Here is a 25,218-nt window from a genome sequence, read left to right as displayed (position 1 = left end):
GGCATTTATTAAGGCATTTATTTTCTAGAAAATACTTTTGGACAAAACAGGATCTTATTTCTATGTAAATCTGATGCCGGGCAGAGAAAGACTGAGAAGGTAAAGAGAACTGACAACAGTAATTCTGTAGCAGGAGAGGACTGGAAATACCAGGGCTGATCTACGTCTCTGTCATGTGAGAATCTTAAGTTTTTTATCCACTGATCTTTCTTCTTGTTCACCTTACAAAGCTAGAAGTTGAAGGTAACTATGTTGGTTTATGGGGGCAGGAGTGGGGATCCAAAGGCAACACTAGCATAGCATGAGGACTAATTGGAAAACACCATAAAGAAGCAGGGAGACTGTACAGAGGACTGGTCTCTATAAAGGACTGTTTGGTCTAAGCCTGGTTTAAAAATTAAGAACCAACGGCAAGCAGGGGCTTTGAAGTTGCCCCTTAGCAGTCAGCAACAGGACAGCAGACTGAGCAGTTCCAGGCATCACTGGGTCAGTTTTTCCCATGATGGTGAGATGCATTTAAATTATAGATATTCTTTCAAATTTTATATCTATACATTGGCACAGGCACATTTTGTGCAAATTTGCTTCCTCTTTTTTGGTGTTGTGTAGGTGCCTATGATATAATGTAGTGAGAAAGCTGTTAAGCTCACCAGAATTCTCTTCTCCAGGCTGGGTCTTCTGCCAAAAGTAAAAAAGAAAGAAGTGGTGGTGGTTGGTTGTGGCAGAAACAGAAAGAATATTTGTGGGCATGTTGGAAAAGGCAAATCTGCAAATTGCAACAACGTTAAGCCATAGCTATGGGTAGACATGTTGATCTAAGTTGCTTACAAAGCAGGTAAGTATTTATTGCTGTTTCCTAAACAAGGCACAGTAAACAGAAACTAGATCAGCATTGAAGAGCTGAGTTGCTAAATGAAACCACAGCTCTTTGCATGTTAATTAAGGTAAACTTGAGAATATGGCAGGAATTTACTCTTATTTAGTCCTACCCCAGCATAGTAGGGCTGTATGTGCAGCTGATACAAATGTGCATCAGAATGGTCATCTAGTTCTATTGAACTAGACTGATGTGTCCGAGTATGCTCATCCCATAGGAGAATAATCACACATGCATCAAAATATTATTAGATGTAGATCAGGACCACAATGTGCAAGGGAAACAGAACACTAATTTGAATACTGTGTAGCCTGTGGGACAGTGTATAAGATCAATTTAAAACCATAACTGCATGCTGCTTATTGTGCTGCTATTGTGCTTGTTTTCCTTCTCCTTTTTAAAAATACCTGCTTGCTTTAATTATTTGCATTTTATCTTGTTTTAAAATTTGTTTGTATGCTGTTTGAAGATTAATTGGTCAAAAGGCTGAACATGTGTACGATATGACTAGGTCTTTTCCATCACATCCAACTGATATAGCTTGCAGCCCTACTCTAGTGTAAACAGTGGGGTTAAAAGATCATGAAATGAAAAGAGTAAAAGATAAAGGTAAAGGACCCCTGACAGTTAAGTCCAGTCGCGAAAGACTGTAGTAGTGGCTTATCTGAAACTTGTAGGGTATTACTACTGCTACTAACTTTTCTTCTTTTCATTTGGGTATACGCATACATGCACATATGCCCCTGGCAGCTGAAGAGACCACCATGCCTGTGATGAAGTGAAGTCTAGTCCACAAAAATTATACTGCAAGACAATTGTTACCTTGTCTTATTTATTTATTTACTATACTTATATCCTGCCTTACTTAAAAAGGCAATGGCATATGCCATTCTTCCCTTCTCCATTTTATCTGTACAACTGTCCTGGAGTTAGGCTGACTGGCCCAAGCTCACCCATCCCTGGCCCAAATTCACCCCTGTGGGCTTCATGGCTGAGTGAGAATTTGAATTGGGCTCAAACAGTTGCTTAATAACTACCTATTGCAAAAGCATTTCATGTTAATCCTTGTAAATGCTTAATCTGTTAAAAGAAAAGTGCTACGGCAAGACCTTCCAAGCTTTTGAAGAGAGTACAGAATGTTATTCTCTCACACACTAAAGGATAGCTTGTCTTTAAAAAGTTCAAAATAGCCTTCCCTAAAAGTGATGTATTGAATGGACACTATTCTACTTTCAATACCTTGCTCGCTCGTATTCTTTTCAGTATTCGAATCCACTTGGATGAAAAACCTTTGCGGAGATATTAAATATGTTTTGATTTATGGCTTGGCATATAACCTTTCTAGAACCTTGAGGTCAATTTAAAAAGTAAGAGTCCTGCATGAAGCATATTACATTTCCTTCCAGCATAATGAAAAGGTATACCCTGCTGAGATGATGGGTCCAATAGTATATGGAGTTTTAATTTGATCCTGCTAACTTGAAGTACTGCATGCTAGGATATGCAATTGCTGCATGTCACACCATCACTGGAATATGATTCGTGTGTGTGCCTTATGTAATTTCTCTTAACTTAAAAAAGTTGGGCTAAGGCCCTCTGAAAAATGTCAGTGAGGATAGGAAGTTTCTCTGTGCCATTTTCTTATGCTTCATATATATATATATTTGTTGAAAACTACTTTTCAGAGAACTTAATATCCTATATTTTTCCTGTGTGTTGTTCAGAGTTCTGGAAATGCACACAGGCCCTATTATCCAAATGCTTGTTATACAAAAAATCCAAACACAATGAATTAGTACCCCAACCTTGCTATACACACTGCAGATTCATATATCCCAACAGCCAGAGATGCATGTAGTACTGTAAACAAATAAGTGCTGGTGGTGCCATACTGGAGAGCTGTATGAGTCTAGGGTTGCCATACGTCCGAAATTTTCTGGACATAGCCAGGAAATGTATCTGGATTTTAACCTTTTAAAATATGACAATCCTCTATGAGTCATACACCATGCTGGTTAAGCCAGACTGCTGTTCTCAGGTGTGATGGAAGTCACTGTCCCTTTGCCAGTGCTGAAGTAAGATCCAGCTGCCCTTCCAGCCAACTCCTGCTTTGGGCAGCAAATTGTCTTGGGGCAGGCCTTGTGCATGCCCCCAAGTTGGATGATGCCTTAGTATATTTAACATTGCAGACTTGATGTGCTATACAATTAAAATTGGTTTTGCCTTCCCTCAGCATCAAACAAAGGAAACGAACCCTAGCCAAGTGGTCAGATAGGGGGAAACTCGGGTTTACAACTGGCTAGGTAACAATTCATGCTCCTTCTTTAGTTGCTTTACAGGGTAATGCTATGCATGTTTTCTTCAGAAGCGGGTCCCACTGTGTTCATTGGGGCTCACTTCCAGGTAAGTGAACACAGGCATGAACAAGGCCGGCCCACCCATGAGGGAAGGTGTGGCAACTGCCTCAGGTGGCAGACCCACAATCCTGCTGTACCCTTCTTCCTGATGCAGATCTTCACTTCTACCCCTTTTTCCTTAGTAGGGAGGAGGTGGCACCATTTTGTGGCTCGCCTCGGGTGCCGAAATGTCTTGGGCTGGCCTTGGGGTTGAAACCTTCGACCTTCCATCAGTTTTGCCTCATCGGCTGACAAGCCACAAACCTGCTCAGGTTACTCCATTCATGACACAGAGAGGCTTGTTGAACAGGCTCACCTCTTCCTATCGAGCCCTAGGAGCTTATATGTATGCACAAATATAATAATATTTTGTTTTTATTTTTTAAAATAAAAACTCAGTCGTGTCCTCTTGAGCAACTCTAAAAAAACACCCACTCGCCCAGCTTTTCCAGTTAATTCGGTATAATACTATACTCCCCCCTCCCACCTGTCTCGTTTTCTCTCCCACTTGGTTCAGCCCGGGCCAAACGGCGCGCTTCTTTGAAGACATTCTTTCCTCAGTTCCCACCCCCTTACTTTTCTCAGCCAGTGGTTCAGCCCGGGACCTCCGCTCGCCGGCGGAGAGCGGTACTACTGTAAATCAAACTGCTGCTTTTTGCTCCGACAAGTTCCATCTCCTCAGCTCCTTTTGCGTAGTAGGGCTCGAAGCGCCATGTGTGCGCGTGCGCAGGGCGGCCCCGCCCCGCCCCCGTTCTCCTTTCGCCGCTTCAGTCGCGTTTGGGTTGCCTCGCGCCGGATCCTCCTCCTCCTCCTCTCTCCCTCCCTCCTTCCCTCTCCACCTCGACGGTTGGGGCGCGCGCCGCCAGTGGCAGGCGGGAGACGGGGCGCGCGCGCGCGCGCCATCTCTGCCTCTCTCTCTCTCTCTCTCTCTTTTTTCTGTGAGCCAGGAGGAGGGCAGCCTCCAATGCCGCTGCTGTGAGATGGCATCATTTTGTTGCGCTGTGGCGGCAGCGGCGTTAGTGGCAGCGGCGTTTGGGAGCGGTGCCGAGGGCTGAGGCGGCGGCGGCGGCGGCTGGCGTGGAGGGGGAAGGACAGCCCTCCGCCACAGCGAGGCGGCGGCGGCGGCACCACAGCGCAGCTGGGCTCAGAGCCACGGTAAGGCAGGCACCGAAAAGCAGCCAGCTTGACTGGACTGACTGACAAATAAACAGGCTGCGCAGCCAACGCCAGCTCTTCTCGGTCGGTTCCTGGCGGCGGCGGCCTGACGGAGACTCCTGAGGGAGAGAAGCGTCGTGGGGGCCCTGCATTTCTCGCCCCCTTTGGGGGAGGGGGGTGCCTCGCTTTAGTGGGTGGGAGGAAAGGGTGCGAAACTGCGAGTCTCCCCCCCCCTCGCACCCACCCCTTCTCTCTCTCTCTGCCGGGCCCTCCTGCTGGTTCGGGGGGGGGGTGGAGGGCGAAGGGTGCCCCGTGTCTTCTTGCTTTGCCTGCCTCCCCCTTCCACCCCTTTTGCCACTCTTGCCCTGGTGTCACCTTGTTTATTCATTTCATGGATCTTTAACTGGCGGCAGGGGCGGGGTAAGGCAGGCCGTGGGAGATGGGCCAGCTTGAGCCTTGAACCCTGTTAGCAGCGCTGAGTGGATTGGCAGAGCCGTCAGCGCCCTGGGAAGCAGTCCCGGCAGGGCGGCCCCCTGCCTCTCGATCCAAAGGGGGAGGAGAATATTAGTTACATTTTGATTGCTGTTTACCTTCGTTCTTGGAAAGGGGGTAGAGGAAGAAGGAAGAGGCACTCTCACTTTGGGATGACCTACTGTGACTCTGCAGCCTGTCATTCTCTCTTTCTCCCTCTCCCTCTCCCCCCCCCCCCAGCTTCGTCCTATCACCCTCCCTCTTTTTGCCCAAAATACTGCACAACATTGCTTTTCTCTATTGCTGCAAAGGGAATGGAAGGCCTGCGACAATTGATCATACCTTCCTACCAGAATACCACGTATCTGAAATAATATTGTTTGCAGCTGGATTCTGTTGTATGCTTGGTTGAAAGTTAAGTCGCACTGAATCTGATGTGACTTGCTTCCGAGTAAGTGGGCCTATGATGTAGCCTTAACGAATGCTAATAATAAAAAAGATAGTGTTATGCAATAGGACGGTAATGGGACTCTTCAGAAACTTGATCAGAACAAGGAAGGTCCTGCATAATAGAGGCTTACAATACTTCAGTGTTGAGGTGATGTGACAGTGTCTGCTCTAAGTCTTATGCAGCTGAACTCTCCCAAAATGTTAACAACTCTACAAGTTATTACAATTAGTGCTCAAGTACTGTGTGTTTGTAAATCTACATGGCTGAGTGTGCACTGTTGAGTATTTTATTATTAAGTTTCTAGTATGAATCAAATATATCATATCCTGCTTTTCTGTTACGAACTCAAGGGTTTCCAGGGTATTCATGAGACACCAGCTATACTCAGACGTGTTTTTAGTGCAGTTGCTGCACTATGTGCCTTAGACCATGATTTGAGACCGAAATACTGTACATATTCAGATGTTGCTTTTTTGGCATGCAGGTGTTCTACAGCAGTAGCTTTCATCAGATTCAGCTCCCATCTTTAACCCCAACCTGCAATATGGAATCATTCTATTTGGACTTTCTAGGACATATTTAGACATCACACTAAACAAAGGTTTTCCTCAACACAAGAGCCACAGTGAACCTCAGGCTTGAGTGCTCCCCTATTTTCATCCACATGGCCAGGAGAATTTTGGAAGCTTTTACTTTTAGTTTCTTTTAACTATAACTTTACATTTTGTCTAAATGGTAGATCATAGTTTAACACCAACAGCGCTAAACAGTCAGTTTAAATAAGAATAATTATTTCCAGTTCAGGCAAAATAAGAAGTCATGTTTATAGGAAACAGGAAATAAGTTTCCATAGTCTTTCTATTCCATCTGTGTAGGAGGAGAAAATGGAAGAAAGGGAGTGGGAGCCCAAGGTTTGCTTCTTTTTGTGCATGTCTTTCTAAACCATGATTTAACACAGGATGGGAAACCTTTCTATTTCCTGCAACATTCCTTTGGAAATGCTAGAGACAAAAGCGTTCCAGATTGAGTGATCCAAAATAAAGACTGCCCTGCTTCAATTTTCACTAATGTTAAAATTTGCAGGCCTGTTCTGCCCAGAAGTAAGCCTCATTGGATTTGATTGGTTGATCTCAAGTATATAGAGGTTTTTAAAACATACAACAAACTAATACAGCACTGATCTGAATACTTATTTCTCTCCAACTTTAGTATGCCCCCCACCCATGCATAAGTTTGGCAGAAGCTTACTATTTTTTCCTTAAGCAGCTGGGGGAAAAACTTAATCTCTCCAAACCATATAATCAGAAAGAAGAGGTGAGGGAGAACATCGGTCATTTTTTCTCAAGTAAAATACTCCCCTTCCACTTGCTCAGGAGCTACATGGAAAGATCAGGAAAATGCTTCTTTAAACACCCAGGAAAATTAAGGAGTAAATAAAAAGGAAGCAACTCTGTTGGGATGGAAGAATAGAGTATTTGGGTCAGGGATTACATGTCTGGGTTCAGGACAGAAAATGCATGTGTGAATGACTTGTGCTAGAGAATGGGCATGGGGGGAGCACAATCTCCTTGGTTCTGGACCTCTCAGTGGCTTTTTATATCATTGACCATAGCTGTCTGTCTCAGATGTCACTTGAGGACATTGTTCTTGCATGGGGGTTACAGTTCAGAAGATGGTGCTGGAGGACTTATGTTCTACCTATTGTCCTTTGGCATTCTTCACGGTCCTTTTTTATTTCCCATACTTTTTAACATACATGAAACTACTAGTGAGGTCATGCAGCTCCATCTCTCTTTTCCACATTCTTATCCTAAGGAAACCCTGAACAGATACCTGGGGGCAGTGTTTGGGTAGATGAGGTTAAACAAGACAAAAGTGCTGTGAGTTCGGGAAAACTGCACATCCAGTTGGCATTGTATTCCCCCTAAGGGGCCAAGTGAACATTTTGGGAGTACTCCTGGACTTGGTGCTATCTGTGGAGGCACATGTAACATTGGTGGCCCATGTGTTTTAACTAGTTTGAGCTGTTTTGTCTTATCCAGAGGAGACAGATCATGCCTCAGTGTCATTTGTGTTGGTTACATTCAGGTTGGATTACTTGAATGCACTCTGCATGGAGCTTCTCTTAAAGATGATACAGTAGTTTCAATTACTGCACCACGTATGTGGTAGCAAGAACACTTCTAGGAGTCAAGCGTTTTTATCTTATTACAGCGCCAGTTACACTACCTGCCTGTTCACTTCTGGGCCCAATTTAAGGTGATGGTGTTTAAAATAGTAAAGACTTTGGGTCTAGACTGTCAGAAGGACTGCCTACATTAATAAGTACCTGCTAGAAACCTGAGATTGACATCCGAGGCCCTTCTCTGTGGTCCACTGATAAAAATGGTCAGGTTGTTGAGTACAAACCCCATATTTCTGAAATGCCGTCTCTGAGGGAATTCATATGACTCCATTTTTGCTGATCTTCAGGGAAACCCTGAGTTGTTTTTTGTTTTTGTTGTAATTTGGTCAGCTTTTGGATGATTTTAGGATTTTATCTATTGCTGTTATTTTCATGTTAATTTGTTTTACTGCTACTTTAAATTTTGGATTTTTAATGTATAGCATTGATTTGTTGGGAAAGTATACACACTAAAAGATAAAGTAGAAACATGCTGTAGCTGTCACAATGCCTTCTTCCACATAATGGAGTTCCTTTACATTTGGTCTCTTCATATGTGCTTTTTCTGTTAAAGCTAAGCCCTAAAAATAAATGGTGGTGGCATGATTACTTTTGGATTACAACACTTTTGGGTTACAACACAAGGAATTGAAGACCAATGTTCTGCAATAGGGAACTGGATCTGAATCCTTATGTCTTCTAACCCTGCTCCCCAGGCCTAATTCAACGGGTGGTTGGGGCTGTCCTCTGCCAATGTGGTATGTCCTGTGAGTTCATCTTATAGCATGGTGGATAAAAATCAATGTTTGATATACTTGGGTTTTAAAAGTCATTTATTAAGAATTTATGTTAAAATAAATTGGTTAAAACGAAACCTTGCAAGTTAAACTCCACTATTCTTAAGTTTAGCTTACCTGGCTTTTCAGTGTGGAGGTTGCTTCTGAGAACCAACAGGAGGGATGAGGCAGTGGGCACTGTGAAGGTGAGGCAAGTTAACTCTTCTGCTGCACCCACATCATACCCACCTTCTTGCTCCTTACTTTGTGTTAGGAAGTCAGGTAAGCAATGCCATTCCATTCCACCGCTTCTGCTCCTTAAATTTGAATTGGTTAGCTGCCTGATTCACATGTAATAATGGCTCTGTGGATGAGCCTCCAAAAGATTGTGTGAAGTATAGGGCTCACATGCTCCACCTTCCTTCTCCTGTGGTACGGCTAGGAGGAAGACTTCTGCTCTGTTCAATTGTGCTTTCAATGGCTTAGTGTTGCATATAAAACAGGGTTCATGGCATAAATCACACAAGGATATTTAAACAAGTCAATTTCATAACTCATAATTAGCTTGAATTTAATGCATGAATTTATTTGGTTATGTTTGGTTATTCAAAAATTCTGGAGAGTAATCTTGGTTTAAAAAAAATCACAGGATAACAGATCATTGTGATCCAAAGAAAATATCACTAGCCTATCTAAAGTAATATGTTGAGAAAGATGATTTAGAAATACTGCTGACTGTGTTAGTAGCAAACGCCTTGGAATGGCTCAAAAAACAATTGTGATATTGCTTGGATGTAGTTCTGTACACACTTACCTAGAGGGAAGGACCATTGAATTAAATTGGTGTTACTTTGAGTAAGCATGCATAGGATTGAGCTGAGGAGGGTCCTATTTGGAACTGATCCTCCATCCTGGAATGAAGCTGAGAAAGCTGATGAAAATTTAAGTGGACAAGACATAGCACCAGTGGAACATGGCTATCTCTGGCTGAATATAAACTGTATAAAAAGGACAGGGAATGACATACTGGAGGTGGCATCACTCTGGACATCAAAGAGGACATTAAGACTAGCAAGCTAGAAATCCCTGAAGGGGCAGGCCCTTCCACAGGACTCTTGTGGTTGGTGATACTGGGCCACTTAGTAATTTAGTACAAAACATACTATCACTGCCCTGATCAAAATGCTTCAGGATATCTTGAGATGAAGAATAAAATCAAGGAAGCATCCTAAGGATTCAGATGTTGTAGTGATGAGTGACATCAATTACCCATACATAGACTGGCTGTATATGTGTTCCAGTCATGACCAAGAGGTAAAATTTTTATATAGAGGCAGCCCCTTGTTTATGCAAATTCTAAATGTGCATAACTGCATATTTTTCCAAATCCAGAAATAACATAAAGACATTACTGAAACATCACTAAAATGGTGAGCTGGAGCGGGTGTTTGCAGACTTTTTCAGTGGGTTTCAGTTATACGTGATTTAACTGTTGCCCATGGTGCCTTGGAATGTAACCCCACATAAACAGGGGGCTGCCTGTGCACTAAATTACTGTGCCCTAGAACAGTTGGTCATGCAATTGATCAGAGTGGTGGTGAACCTGGATTTAACCTTGAGTGGTGTCAGGATCTAGTGTGAGATGTAAGTGTTGTCAAACCAATTGAGAGTGGTGACCATAATGCTGTTTAATTAGATATACATGTACATGGCCAATTGCCAAGAAAAATATAACACAATCACATTTTACTTCAAAACAGGAAACTCCCCCAAAATGAAGGGATTGATAAAAAGGAAATTGAAAGCCAAATATATTAAAATGCTTGGGAGTTGTTAAAAAACACAACAGTAGAAGCTCAACTGCTATATAAACATACCATAAGGGCCAAGAGGATAGTAGTGTGGTTAATGAGCAGAGTCAAAAGCCCTATTAGAGGCCAGAAGGCTTCCTTCAAAAATTTGAAGTCTTGTCCAAAAGACTTCAGAACATGAAGAAAACAAAGTGGAACACAATCCTTGGCAAAACAAATGCAATCAAGACAGTAAGATAAAGGTAAAGGGACCCGTGACCATCAGGTCCAGTCGTGACCGACTCTGGGGTTGTGGCGCTCATCTTGCTTTATTGGCTGAGGGAGCCGGTGTACAGCTTCCGGGTCATGTGGCCAGCATGACTAAGCTGCTTCTGGCGAACCAGAGCAGTGCACGGAAACGCCGTTTACCTTCCCGCTGGAGTGGTACCTGTTTATCTACTTGCACTTGGACGTGCTTTCAAACTTCTAGGTTGGCAGGAGCAGGGTCTGAGCAACGGGAGCTCACCCCGTCGCAGAGATCCAAACCACCAACCTTCTGATTGGCAAGTCCTAGGCTCTCTAGTTTAACCCACAGTGCCACCCACGTCCCATAATCAAGTCAGTAAGGGATGCTAAAAAAGAATTTGAGCAGCACATTGCTAAAAACCTGAAGTCCAACAACAAAAAGCTATATAAATACTTTAGTAACTGAAGTATAGGGGAACTGTTGGGCCCTTGGATAAATAGGGAGTCAAATGTGTACTAAAGAAGGATAAGGAGATTCTAGAGAAGCTGAATTACTTGTTTGCATCTGTCAGTGGAAGATAAAGGGTAGATCCTAGTGCAGGGGTCTTCAAACTAAGGGCTGCAGGCCGGATCCGGTCCACCAGCCTCCTAAACCCAGCCCGCCTGAGATGCATGAGTACTGGCAAGGCGAATGTCCAAAATATTACTGAAGGCACAGCCATGTTGATACTAAGCTTGGGCAGCACTTTAGTGCCCTTGCGCATGCAGAAAGCGAGGAAAAGCCGTGAGGCAAAACAAGCACAGCGGGCAAAGGTGGAACTGAGCCTTTGCGGTGGGAGGAGGAGGATAATATGGTGGCCTGGTTGGTCCTTTTGGTGCATGCGCACTGCGGTGTTTGTGTATTCTAGCTGCGCGGTGGCGGCATTGTCAGCGGCTCTGGGGGAGGAGGGGAAGATGGCGTTGTCCTCGCTGGAGCAGAAACTGTCCCGCTTGGAGGCCAAGCTGAAGCAGAAGAACAGGGAAGCCTGGATGTGCATCGACCTCAACTTGGAGATCTGTTTGACCTGGGCTTGGCCTAGTAAGGGAGGCTTTGAGGGGAGAAACGGTGGCGGTGGTGGTGGCAGCAGTGGTGGCTCCATGGAAGGCCCCCCCCCCCGCTTGGGTGATGGACACAGGCCTGCCCGGCACGAGATGCACCTGCCGGGTTCCCCTGCCTGGAGGGAAGCATGTACGTGCTTGGAGAGGCGGAAGCGAAGGCAGGGTTCCAGCTCCACCCTGCCAGGCTGCTCCTGTTTTTCCTGGGGGCCGCCACTGCTGCGTCTTCCCCTCCGAAGCACCTAAAGTTTCTTCTCCCCAGCGGAGCCACTGGGGACTTGGCTATGATGGGGAGCCTTACCGCATGTGGCAAGGTGCCCTTGCCGTCCTCCGCCGGGCCGTGTGGCCAGCGGTGCTCTCTCCTCTCCAGAGCCCATGCGCCTTTGTCCAGCATGGTGGCCCGTACACGGCTCCAGTCCCCGGCCACCGCCGCCTAGGGCTGGCCACTCCTCTGGCTGCTTCTAGCTGCAGCTGCTGCTACCGCTGCTGCCTTCTCGTAGCCGTGGGGGACTGCCTTTGGGTCACTTTCTGTGGTGTGGGGGAAATAGAAGCCTTCTTTGTTGTCAGTTCTGGAGAGCTCGGGGTTTAATTTTATTATATTTCACGACTCTTTCTCACTCTACCAAGACTTTTCCAGGGGAGCTGTCACTTTTCTCTCTCTTCTCTCCGAGGTTTTGCTAAGAGCTTTCAGCCGGCAACTGGTGTCCTTGGACACCCCTGGGCCTTTACTCCTCTCTCCCTGACCTCAAACTTGCATGTCAGCCTCCTGGAGCTCAGGAGGCGTGTGTATCACCAAAGAAAGAATTGGGGAATGGGGATTTGTGTACAGGAGAAAGATTTGTCCCCCGTTCTCTCTCATTCTTTCTCAAGTTGTTGCTTGTGTGAGGCTGGGGGCGTGTGGCGACGGCCATGGGGGGAAATCTCCAGTGAACAAATTGGCAAAAAGTGTACTTTTTTATTACAACCCCCAACACACACACACACACACACACACACACACACACACACTTTAATTGTAGTTGATTTGCAGGGAATCTCGGTTCCAGACATCTCTGGGTCCTGGATTCCAGACATCTCATTCTTTAAACAACTTCAGTTTCGGCGCAGTTGAAAAGTTTATGTTGATTAAAATTGTTCTTCATTTTAAACATTGTATTGTTTTTCCTGTTTTTTTGTGCACTACAAATAAAATCTGTGCAGTGTGCATAGGAATTCGTTCATATTTTTTTCAAACTATATTCTGGCCCCCAGCAGTGTCTGAGGGACAGTGAACCGGCCCCCTGTTTAAAAAGTTTGAGGACCTCTGTCCTAGTGCCTGAACTAGCTCTTACAGGAAGGGAGTATGACGAACGGAGGCTGATAGTGGTGACAAGAGATGACATTCTAGACAAAATAAAAGGTTGTGTAAATCATTTTAAGATGCATTTAAATGCATTTAAATGTAAATCATTTAAAGCAAGTAGGAATCTTTCACCCAACATGGAGCTCGAACCCACAACCCTGAGATTAAGAGGCTCATGCTCTACTGACCGAGCTATCCCAGGGGTATCCCTGAACAATTTAGAATCATTAGAAAACTTGTCCACCTTACTACTCAGTCCTAACTCTACATCATCATCATCATTACTTTTGATACCTTTTTCATGATCAAACTGAACATCTTCCCCGTTTGCATTTATGAGTGCCAACTGTTTATCTTTCCTTGATTCACTGTGTTGCTCTATTATTTAGGTACCCATACATTTTAGATAATCTTTAAATCATTAACTTACCATACTATTTACCTTAGTTTCTGTGTTTTGTAATTACATTTAGTTCTGTATTTATTTAAAGCATTCCTTGCCCACTCTTCATTGCCCAAAGCCTTTCTCTATAATTCTAGTAACTAGACATAAGTGCCCCAAACATTGCTATTTGTCTGCTTTTAATTTCATTTAGGGACAGATGCATGTGGATATAGAAAGATGGTAAATCCTCACTATTTTTAATTGGGATAGATTGTCAAGCATAGATTTAGCATAGTCTTTTTATAGAATATGGCCCAGCAACTGGAGAAGGTCAAGGGCAGAGAGCAGGCTAGTGAACAGTCTTGGGAAGCCACCAGGTGAATTTTGGAAAATATTGGGAGGGTGAAGTTGAAATAGGTCTGTTAAGCAACTGCGGTTAATTGCTCAGATATTCTAGTTAAAAACAAACAAACAAACAAACAAACCCTAAGGCTAATTTGGATGGAGGGGTGGGGTGATTTGTGAAGTGGTTGGTTATAATTAGATAAACCAACTGCAATTGCAAGTGGTTGGGATGGGGTAACTGCAGTTTCTTTTCTGGCCTGGCCCCACAGGTTTTGTTTTGTTTTAAAATGTCTTTGGTGGTAGACAGTGTAGAACTTTATAGGGCTCTCTAAAACTCATCATTCTTGATACTCAATTATTAGAAAGATTTGCTCTCATGGTTATCACCAAAAATTAGATGTTTGGGAAAGCTAGTTTCACAAAATCCTGTTTGTGTCTGTGGTGATATATTTATAAATGATCTGCATGGAATTTTCTTTCAGAAATGGGGAAGACTTTGTGCAGAATGTATACATGTTACAATGTACCGATGTAGATATTTATACTTGGCCATATTTTGGAGCATCTCTTCTGATAAGCATGTGAACTGGTCATTTGTTTAATCATACCAGTTATATCACTGCGGTGTTTATACAGCATTGTTCTGTGGCATTTAGCACATACTTGTACTAATTTTTTTTTGGGGGGGGGGGTACAGTTGTTCTTTATTCTTCTCATATCCTGTTATGTGTGTTTTCTGCAGTCCTCAACATACCAAATTTACCTGAATCGAACATAGTATCTGGAATCAAAAGTACTATGTGTAGAACCTAAGGGGCACTACAGGCCTGCTGAAAACTGTTCCTGAAAGTTTTATGTAGTGTGGGGTTGTGCAAGTGTTTGGCTCTTGTGTCTGTTTTCAATATTAGACTGTTAGATGCTCCTGGAAAATTCGGAAGCATGGCATGGGGGATATAGGAGGAACTCTTGAAAATGTGGTGAGATTTACTGTAAAACAAGGGTATATATTTGTATTAATAATTTGTGACATGGATATATGTGGGCAGGTGAGTTGATACACTTTTTGACAATTTTTGGACAGATTTGAAAGACTGACTAAATTTAAAGTAAAATGTTTCTTTTTATTTAAAAAGAGTCTAGTATATATTAAAGTGGTCAATGCCATTGAAACTGGTGGCTGGTGCATGTAGTCAAATATTTCTTTCTTTCTTTCTTTTTTAATAGGCTGAAGTTGTAGCCTCTGACATGGCTGCAGCCTCTCCAAGATCTGGAAGCAGTAATAACTATCATGGAAGACTGCAAATGCAAGTAACTAGTAAGTAAAAATTTGCAAATCATAAACCTGATCCTTTAAATGTTGTCTTGTTAGAACAGACTTGTAATTTGCCATTATTCACCTTTGGTGAGCAGAAATTGCTTCAAGGTGACCAGTCAGTGCTGATCCAGTCCTTCTAGTTTTCTCTGTCTCTTTAAATGGAAGGTATAATTTGTGTATGCACAGTGAAGTGTATTGCCATAGTTTTTCGTTGTGACTCTGTTCCTCTCCCACTGAGAGGGGTGGGTCAAGAAAATTGTATAGCTCCCTTTAGTGGTTCTGTTGTGTATACATACAGATTTTCAGTTTTGTAATCCTAAACAAGGATGTTGGTATTTTCCATTAATGGTCTTCTGGGTTCTAAAAACAGACTTCCTTGTTACACTTACGGATATTAGTACAGTAGTAATTAACAGTACAGTGGAGTGCTCCCGTTCAGATTTCTTGCCATTCCATTTCTCTATCCTTTCTAGTTTTCTGTCACATCCAAACCCCCAAATGATCAACCAGCATTACACGTCCACTGAGCCTGCTCAGTCCTGTTTTTGTGGGCCACTCCCTATATTTTTTGCACTTCTGCAAGCCTTCAGGTTCTTCCAAGTCTGCTGATGCCTCCCTCTTGTTTGTGGATGGTGTCATTTTGACTTCATAGGAAGTGGCACACATTGAATAGGGTTAACCATTAGTATACATTCGATTGTTTAGCCACTGAGTACAACGAACATATAGAACTATAAATCACAAACTTATTATACATTTGGAAAACCTAACAGAAACATGCAAAGTCATTTTATATTAATTACCTGTGTGGTCTAAAATAATTAAAAATTATCTTCCTTAGAAAGGACAGAATTGATTCCGTAAAAGCTTGATGAGTGTGCATTGCAGAAATGGCAGATGGAGCAATCTTTGTTTTTTTGTCAATCCATTTATGTTGTGGCTTACGGACACTGCTATTTTCCACTGAGCATGCTAGTTTTGAATTTTCAGTAAAATGGATCCCAACTGTTTCCCTCTTGCAAGAGAACTTGTCTGTAAATTGTGGGGTGGATTGCCACTGCCATAAACACAAACATCTTGTGTTTTTTTATAATAATATTTATTAAAGTTTCAAAGAGATTACAAAAATGAAAAAAGAGAAAAAGAAAACAAAAAGAAATACAAAGTACAAAAAAGAATAAAAAACAATTAAAAACATTTCAATCTTTCCATGTCTTGTCTTTCATTTACTTATTTCCCTGACCACCTCACACCTCCCTCTTTTGTATTCTAGTTCAATAGTTGTTTCAGCAAGTTCTTACCCTTTTTGCATTTATCTTGATACTTTATCATAATAAATTATAATTTTACATTTTTACATGTTAACAATCCATTTTTATGTACCCCTTAACAACATTATTGCTAAAACCACTTAACTTCATTCCAACCTCCCTCTAACATTCCTTAATTTTACAGTGTTTCTGTAAATAAACTTTAAATTTCTTCCAATTTTCTTCTACTGACTCTTCTCCCTGGTCTCGGATTCTGACAGTCATTTCCCACAAACATCTTGTGTATAGGAGTGAAGCAATTTTTCATCCAGCACTGTTGTCTGTTTATATTGAAATCATAAAATTACAGCAATAGTCCAATGTTCCTGGGAAACCAGGAAAGTATAGCTTGTTTGGATGGTTCAGTGGTCATCCTTTAAACATGAGATTACTGGAAGATAGATCTCTTAATTAATGTAAGTGTAATAAGTGAACTCTGTATTACTTTTGTATATTACTTTGAGAGCTTATTTAGCTGAAAAAGGCAAATATTTGTATAGCATTTTAGAATAATCAGAGAACTTCACATATATTACCTCAATAGACACAAATGCTTTAAGTTATCTTTTCGAGCCTCAAATCCAATAAGTAATTCTTGCAAAGCCTCAAGAGTACTTTAAAACTCTGAAACAGTAACAGTCTGAGATGTCATTTTACCTGGCATTGTCAGCCTACATTTATTTAGCTCTTTGGTCTCCTGAGAAGCCAAGAACACAGCAACTTCTGAAAGGCCCAGTTGGCTTGGGGCCAAATACCTTTCACTCCTTTGAGCCTTTGACTGGTAACTAACTCCATGTCATTGAAGTTCACAAATGATGTAACAAGGTATGCATGGATGGGCAGGAAATCTAGTTACATTTTTTTTCTAGTTTTAGAGATGTCCAACAATCCTTCTTCCTCCCTGCCAATTTCTGCTGAATGACCCTGCATTTGAAATCTTCCATTTTAAAAAGCAATCTAATTTGATACAGAACAGTGGCTGAGATTATAGTTGCTTTCAGGGTTCACCAGTAGTGTAATCCTGCTGTATTTAACTCCAATAGACTAGAACTACTGCTGTCCAGTAAACTGTTGTTATTTAGGAAATGTATATACTACCCTTCATCAAAACGCTACAGTGCAGTTTGCAACATAATAAACAAGATAATGTAAATCCATAATATCCACACAATACAAAAATTAAAAATTATATAAATACAATTCATAATAATAAGAAATATATAATACATACTAAAATATAATAGATAATGAACAATACATAAGTAGCAGTGTCAAGTTATACATTTGTGAAAAAGGGAAAATGAGAGGTGTGCTCCTAATAGTTTGTAATACTGTACTTTTCTGTGTATAAGACTAGTTTGTTTTCTTTAAAAATTATGCAAAAAGTGGGGACCATCTTATACATGGATAGTGCATAGGGTGGACGTTTGATTGGTTGCTGCCGTGGCTGTCAGCAACTGTTAGGCGTGTTATTGGTTGCTGCGTCAATGGCTGGTGTTGATCGGCTGACGCTGTAGCAATTGGGTGGGCGATTGGCAGTTTGTTCCGGCGATGGGACAGACATGAGGCAGATTTTGGGACGCGTGTGGATTTTCGGCAACCCCCCCCCAAACAAAGCTCAACAACCCTACGTAATCCCCCCCCAAAAAGCACAAGAACTCTGGGCAATCCTCCACAAAAAAGCTCAACAACTCTGTGCCATCTCCCACATTTTCTTAAATTTGAATCCCCCAAAATAGGGGGCGTCTTATACATGTGGGTGGTACTTTACCAAAGTACAGGGGTGAATATAAATATACTATAGATACAGCATGCCCCTGCCTCTTAATCTATGCTAAATCAACACAGTACTAATGTTATGAATGCAGCCATTTTTTAAAAAAAATATGAGCCCGCAACACCTATTAGCTTGCTTCTCTAGATAACATCCATGGTATATTTTATTATTGTATGTAGATTGGTTCTTCACAAACAGTGCTGTTATGTTTCTGCACTTCGCTTGACTGTTGCAGTCAAGACTGAAGAAGGCAAAGCAATTTAAGCACACTGTAGAGTGAATATTGTTTGCTTAAGGCTTTATGTGAATAACAATGGTCTTCACATTTTCTGGTGTGGAAGACTGGCAAACTTTGTTATCTATTTCAATTCATTGCCATTTCCTCCATTTATCTTTTCTGTCACCTGAATAATAAATTATATGAAATATAGGGTAGTTTGTATTTCTTTTAGTTTAATGTGTTTTTCATCTGTTCATTCACTTATTCCATATTCGGCTCACCTTAGGCAAAGGATGAAGTATTGAGTGGATAGGAAATATTGAATTAGATCACAGAAATTCATCTAGGGAAAGAATGAAAAGATTTTTTTTTTTTTTTAAAAAAAGACTTTCTTAAATGGCATATGATTTCAAAACTCAGGTTTTTATTCAGTTTTTCTATTTTCCTAATATAACAAAAATAGCTCAGTACGTAGTATACAATTCAACATGGTTTGGCACTATGAGAACAAGCCTAGAAGGAGCCTTGGATGTGTGTATTCCTTCCTTCCCTTATGTGCTCAAAATACTTAAGTCACTTCCTGTTTCTTGGCAAACCAAAGTTTGTTTATATAAAAACTGGCAAACTGTAATTTGTGCTTGATCTGCTAACCAGGATCACAATCTGTGTTTTAATCCTGGTTTGCATGGCAAGTACAAATAATAGTTTGTCAGTCACTCCCTAGTAACAAACTCTTCAGATAGAGAGTGGTGACAGAAAAGAAGCAATACAGGGCCACTGAGAAACAAGAGGGAGGTGAACTTTATTTCCTTAAGAACTTGAGCATCTCATGTATAACTTAATTAGATCTTAGCTGGAGTTTACTTTGAAACGGAACAGCATAATCTATTGTTTAGTCTAGAAGTGTATTTAAATTTATGATCAGTTTTGCCACAGTGATGCCCAGTTGATGGTGTCATGCTCAAAAATAGGTCTGGGGGAATCAAATACTACATGTTAATCCCTGTTATGTTAGTACTGAAATGGCCCATGTGGGTATTGGATTCATAATAGTTTACTGGCCCATAATTTTTAAAATGTCGAGTTATACAGTGCCTCTGAAGGATACAGTGGCTCTTTCCTGTTTGTTTGTATACATATCATCAGTGCCCCCCCCCCCCCGCCGGGATACACAGGGGTATGCATACCCCTAAACATTTTGTGAATCTTTGTACTTTTGTCCATTTACTGTATTTATTTCCCATGATTTGAACTATAAAATGGTGATTTTCTTGAGTCAAAATGAGAGTACGCCTAAACATTTTTTAAAGAAAAAAGCACTGCATATCATAGGTATATATATTGACATTGTAAATGAGTTATGCTGAATATTAAACCAAAGCTCCTGAGAGCCAGAAGTAGTATTCCCCTATAGCCATACACTTAAAATATCTGCACTTTTTGCTATTCCACACCATCCCCTCTTGCCCCTGGCAGTGTTTTTGTCCTAAGATGAAAGATGAAATGTGTTCTGCTTGATTTATTTTTTTAAAAACTGCCAGAAATAGGGTACTTGAACATTAGGTTGAAGCTCCTTCTCTCTGTGTGTCCCCTCTGAGGGAGGTGCAGAAGATGGTAGGCCGGCCTTTCCTGTTTATGGAATGCTGTCCCAGGAAGGCACACTTAGTACCATCCCTATCTGGATTTTTTTTCCCCTGGTGCCTAAAAAAGTTCTGCTATCCTTCTGCCTTTTCTGAGACCAGAGGATGTTTGATTTGTTTAAGAACAATGGAAGAGTAGTGTGATACAGATACTTTTAGTGTTATTCTTTCATTTTTTTAAGAGGTGGTATTTGTACTGTTGCAGTGACCTATTGGGGGTTGAACTGTATGGCTATGCCTCTTCACTTGTCATTGAGTACACATTGAGTTGAACTGCTACATTTTTCAGCAGAAGCTGAGAAAGCAAACATTGTTTTTTCAATTGATTATTTAATAGATATGTTTGTCATTGTACAATATGAAATGTTTTCCAGTGGTTATAAGCAATGTTTTTGTTAGTTTCTAGTGCCAAACTGAAAAGAAAAAAGAACTGGTTTGGTGGAACTGCCATCTATACAGAACTAGTAGCTGATAGTGAAGTTAAGAAAACGTCTAAATCTAACAGTTCCTCAAATCCAAAATGGGATGAACAGTTGACTGTGTAAGTAGATCTTTCTTCATAACGTTTATTATTGTGAACAACTTCCTTGCAGTGGGATAATGATTCGCTGAGATGCATTTATTATTTTACAAGATTTTTATGGAGGAAACTTGCATCTTACGTTTATTTCGCTTGGCACACTTGGCCAGGAAATAATTAATTAAATAGAAAGTGGGTGGGACAGGCCAAAAGAAGGGCCGGTGGGCAGCAAGAACCCCTCTATGCCTCCATTCTCTTCCTTTCCATGGGGCAGCTAGAAAAAGATTGAGGAAGGTGGATGGGATGTGAAGCTGCAGGGAGAGTGCATGAGTACAAGCTGCCATATCATGGGTTTTCCTCAATTTTGCTTTTGCACACAATGGCCAGAAACATAATCTCCACGTAAGATGTAAGTTACCTGTACCTCTTAATAAAAATAAATCTAAGTGCTTTACTTTAAGTGCTATAATATGAAATACTGTTAAATAATATAAAATACTATATTATTCAGCACCAGCAGGTGTAGTGTTTGGGACTGCTCCAAGTCTCTTGCTCTTCTTGAAAGATCTGTGTACACAGAAAAATATGAGATCCTTCACTCTGATAAGTATGTTCGATGTTTGTATCAGAACTGAAACATTAACAGGGGAAAGAACTTATGGATAAGGAGGGCTTCCATTTTTTTACACCCCTGCCCACCCAGTATGGAATAACTAGCTATGCAATGAATGATGTGGTCAGAGAACATTGGCTATATTCCTCCAGTTCACAGTGGCTACATAGAGAGCCAATAATAATCTATAGGTAACAAAATGTGTGGTTTCAGGAAAGATTAGGTGAGGCTATGTAGCCCAAATCAGTATGAAATTGATGATTTATGACATTAATGTCTAAGCATAAAAATCTACAACTTGTTAAAGAACAACTTTATCTTCCTTCCCATTATGTTTCTAATTTCTTTTCTGTTTGTTTTATTGTATTCATTTTTGAGTTTCAAATGTTTTTTGTAATTACTTTTATGTTAATGTCTTTTAACACACTTAACAACAACAACTTTATTATTTAAACAACAACAACAAATTTATTATTTATACTACTACTACAGTGTTACTATTTATACCCTGCCTATCTGGCTGGGTTACCCAGGCACAATAAATGCAGGCTCATTCAGGTTTTTTTCTGTCCTTTCCTTTCCGTAAATACAGGACTCAGTAGACTTTTATCCATGCTTTTGCTTGTAAAAAAGTAGACTTGCTTTCAGGATTCTGGTCTGGGAAATACGTGGTTTGACTGTTTCACAAGCACTTGGCCCTTCTAAATATTCTCTTCAAACTGGCAATTTTATTCACATGATTCCCTCTAGGTGCAAACTAAGCATAACTAGAAGCTGAGATGCTGCATGTTTCTGCCACCTGTGTTTTCTGCTATGGGATTCCAACCTGATGCAAGCTGTGCCAAAACAAAATGTGTAGATGCTGTACTGTGTAATATCCTGACTTTTGCATATATCTGGAACTTAATTAGACTTGGGTGCCTAGACTGGGGAGAGGTCTTCAGAGCAGTGTACTTGCATTTTTCAGTGGGCGGGGGCGGGGGGGGGGGGAGAGATTCAACATTGACAAATTTGACTGTTATTAAAAACAGCTGTTCAACTTCATAATGCAGATTTATGTCTAAACTCTATTTAGGTCTAGCTGTTGTTTTGTACGTTGAATATGATGAAACTGATAGACTGCAGTGTGCCATGATGAAAAAGGAATTGAAACTTGTTTGTTGTTTATAGGAATGTGACTCCGCAGACCACTTTGGAATTTAAAGTTTGGAGCCATCATACTTTAAAAGCTGATGCTTTGTTAGGAAAAGCCACTGTAGATCTTAGACAAGCTTTGGAAATGCATGATAGAAGATGTAAGTTTCCAGTTTATTTAAATTTCATTAGTTAACAAAATCTTTATACAAAAATGTGTCTTGGTTTTTGTAATATATATGTTTAACTGCAGATGATGTTCCAATTGTTACATATATTGTAGCTATATATAAAGGCTTAAGGCTTACTTGATCTTGCATAATTTCTCCCACCCCACATAAACTGACCTTGCTGGTGACTGTAGGAATGTTATGATTGATAAAACATAACCCATAAAGCAAATTGGAATGAGCAAATCTATGAAGGTTCATTTTATTAGGCTGATGCGTCTTGCATGAGCAAGAGCCCCAAGCTGTCTCCAACCACATTTTCAGAGATTTCCCATTTATAGTAAACCAGTGCTTTTTTTGGGGGGGATGCAGGGGAACCCATACCCCTAAACATTTTGTGAGTCTAAGTTTGGCCTCATTAAGGGACAGTATTTCAATATGAGTAGGAAAATGAGAGTGCCCCTAAACATTTTTAAAGAAAAAAAGCACTGAGTACAACCCCACATGAAGCATCCAATACTTTACAGAAAGTTTCTGAAACTCCAAGGAGAGACTTTGTGGGGGATCACAGAACTGCAGAAGTGGAGGAAGGGTTGGAATGCCCAATTACCCAAGTTGCCTTCTGTTTGTAGAACTTTTGAATCCAGCCTGTAACTGATTAGGCAGGTATATATGTTTGTTTGTTGTAAGTGTACACACACACACACACACACACACACACACACACACCTCAGGGTGGGTGGGTGCTTATATCTACATATTGGTTATGTGTAGGCACAAATAGATCCACAACTGTTAAGGAATTGTGTGGCATAGTTTGTGATGAACTATTCAAGGCACAGTTGTATAGTCCCTGGAAATATGTCCCAAGTGATGTAGAATGGAAAGTCTGACTTCGTACGCTCTTCATGCCTATGGAAACCTCAACAGTGAACTCCTGCCATTTCTCCTTGGCTGGTGCACCATGAGCAAGAGGGCATGCTGGGCTGGATTGAGGGGGGTGTTTGATCTATAGGGTCTATAGGGTCCACGGATGCCCCCCATACCTCTAGCACACCCCCACAACAGGAAGAAAACTATGTTAGCCTTGGAGTTGATGAAGTGAGTTTCTCTCCTATAGGAACTAATGAGAGAGAAATTGAAAAAGGTAAAAAAAAAAAACAACCCAAAACAAAACCCAAGAACTTTAGAATTATTTAGATCAATTGCTCCTGCCACTGTCCAACTCCTGCTGTGGCTGGCAAGGCTTAGATATGACAGTACCCGGCCATGGATTCTCCCTTATACTCTACAGTAGCATTCTCTGTTAAGCATCTAAATAATGTGGAAAATCATGCTGTAGCAGTGTAATCTTGATATTTGAATCAATCATTCCAAAGAATTAAAATGAAAAGTTAAGTATTAATGCAAGCCTACTTAAAAAAAAATATATAGCAATTATTTTTTTCTAGTGACTGCTTCATTGAAATATATTTTTTTCTTATAGTAGAAAGAGTCAAAGAACAGTTGAAACTCTCACTGGAAAACAAGAGTGGCTTGGTGCAAACAGGAGAACTAATAATTGTGCTTGATGGTTTGGTGCTTGAACAAGAATCTCTCACAAACCACAGTTCACTAGTAACCAGTAAGTTAAACTGGGGAAAATAAAATTAACCTTAATATCCCATGGTATAAAAAAGAAAATATCTAATTTTGTTTCTTATTGTTTAGTAGAAGTCCAGCAAAATGGTGATGCTTTACATGAAAACAGAGAAACATCCGCAAGAACCACTTCCAGGTCAGAGTTTTCTTTAAAGAAAACTATTTATGGTAACAGTATAATCACCTTACTAAAATGTCATAAAACTGAATTTGTATTGCAGAATATCAGGTTGCATTTCAGAGTTCAGCTGGGATGTTTTGCAGTAAGAGTAAGAAAGGAAGTGCACTACTGAAAAATAAATCTGCTTTAGAATATGCATTTACTTCGGGGATGGGCATTTACTTTGACTCATTCTACTATGAGAAAGAGATTTTATTTAACTTATTCATCTGCTTATTTTGAATGCATCCAATAATATGCTCTGTAGAGAAGGGCACTCCAACCTTTTTGGACCCATGGGCACATTTGGAGTTGGTTCCACTGTCGAACAGCTCTTACTGTCAGAAGGTTCTTCCTGATGTTTAGTCGGAATCTTTTTTCTTGTAACTTGAATCCATTCATTTGGGTCCTAGCCTCAGGAGCAAGAGAAAACAAGCTTGCTTCATCTTCCACACTACAGCCCTTTAGATATTTAAAGATGGCTATCATATATCTTATTTCAGTCTCCCCTTATCTAGGCTGAACATATCAAACTCCCTCAACCATTTCCTACAAGGCTTGGTTTCTTACCTCTGATCATTTTGTTGTCCTTCTCTGCACACTTTCCAGCTTGTCAATATCCTTCTTAAATTGTGGTGCCCAGAGCTGAACACAGTATTTCAGGTGTGGTCTAACCATAGCAGAATAGAGTGGTGCTATTACTTCCCTTGGTCGGGACACTAGACTTCTGTTGATGCAGCCTAGAATAGCATAAGCTTTTTTTGCTGCAGCATACAGTGTTGACTCTACTAAGACCCCTAGATCTTTTTCACATGTACTGCTAGGAAGCCAGGTGTCCCCTATCTTATATTTGTGCAGCTGTGTCTATCCTATCCCAATATTTTTGTCAATTATTTTGATAAGAATAGGTTGTGAAATCCATATTTCAAGATTCATATAACTAACTTAGTTTTGTGGTGTTCCTTCTTAGCCACAGTATTTCAACTTCCATCAGCTCTGAGATGTCCAAGTTTTTAAAACTAAAGTCTAAGCAGTGTTTCTAAACTGTAAATATTGAAAAAACTACAGTCAGTTTTGTTGCATTTCATTAATTGTCTCAAACCACTCATCTTGGCATTAAGTGGTGTGTATATATAAAAAATAAAAAAGTAATACCACAGAAGGCAAACATTTCTCTCTCTGCTAGCCAACCCACTCCTGCTTTCTCTGCATGATTTACTGTGGG

General features: G+C 40.9%; 1 protein-coding gene and 1 long non-coding RNA gene across 3 annotated transcripts in view; one reads left to right on the top strand and one right to left on the bottom strand.

Moving 5' to 3' along the window:
• On the bottom strand, positions 1-3,986 carry LOC309349088. Its single transcript, XR_014159685.1, has 2 exons — positions 3,850-3,986; positions 1-678 (listed from the first exon to the last, which is right to left on the bottom strand). It is a non-coding gene; the product is annotated as an uncharacterized lncRNA (long non-coding RNA).
• Positions 3,987-4,142: 156 nt separating this feature from the next.
• WWP1 (WW domain containing E3 ubiquitin protein ligase 1) overlaps positions 4,143-25,218 on the top strand; it is a 46,983-nt gene continuing 25,907 nt past the window's right edge. The window contains exons 1-6 of one of the 2 annotated variants that reach the window (XM_081874116.1): positions 4,143-4,428; positions 14,718-14,808; positions 20,155-20,296; positions 22,059-22,183; positions 23,679-23,816; positions 23,906-23,969. In XM_081874116.1, the coding sequence (XP_081730242.1) occupies positions 14,739-14,808; positions 20,155-20,296; positions 22,059-22,183; positions 23,679-23,816; positions 23,906-23,969 (539 nt within the window). In that variant the 5' untranslated portion in view covers positions 4,143-4,428; positions 14,718-14,738. Of the gene's footprint in view, positions 4,429-14,717; positions 14,809-20,154; positions 20,297-22,058; positions 22,184-23,678; positions 23,817-23,902; positions 23,970-25,218 lie in introns of both variants that reach the window. The other variant, XM_081874115.1, reaches the window with a different exon arrangement.

The sequence above is a fragment of the Podarcis erhardii genome, assembly GCF_964252035.2.
Source record: "Podarcis erhardii genome assembly, chromosome: 8".
Classification (NCBI taxonomy): Eukaryota; Metazoa; Chordata; class Lepidosauria; order Squamata; family Lacertidae; genus Podarcis; species Podarcis erhardii.
The sequence above is the reverse complement of the archived record's forward strand: the minus strand, read 5'-3'. Positions and strand labels throughout refer to the sequence as shown.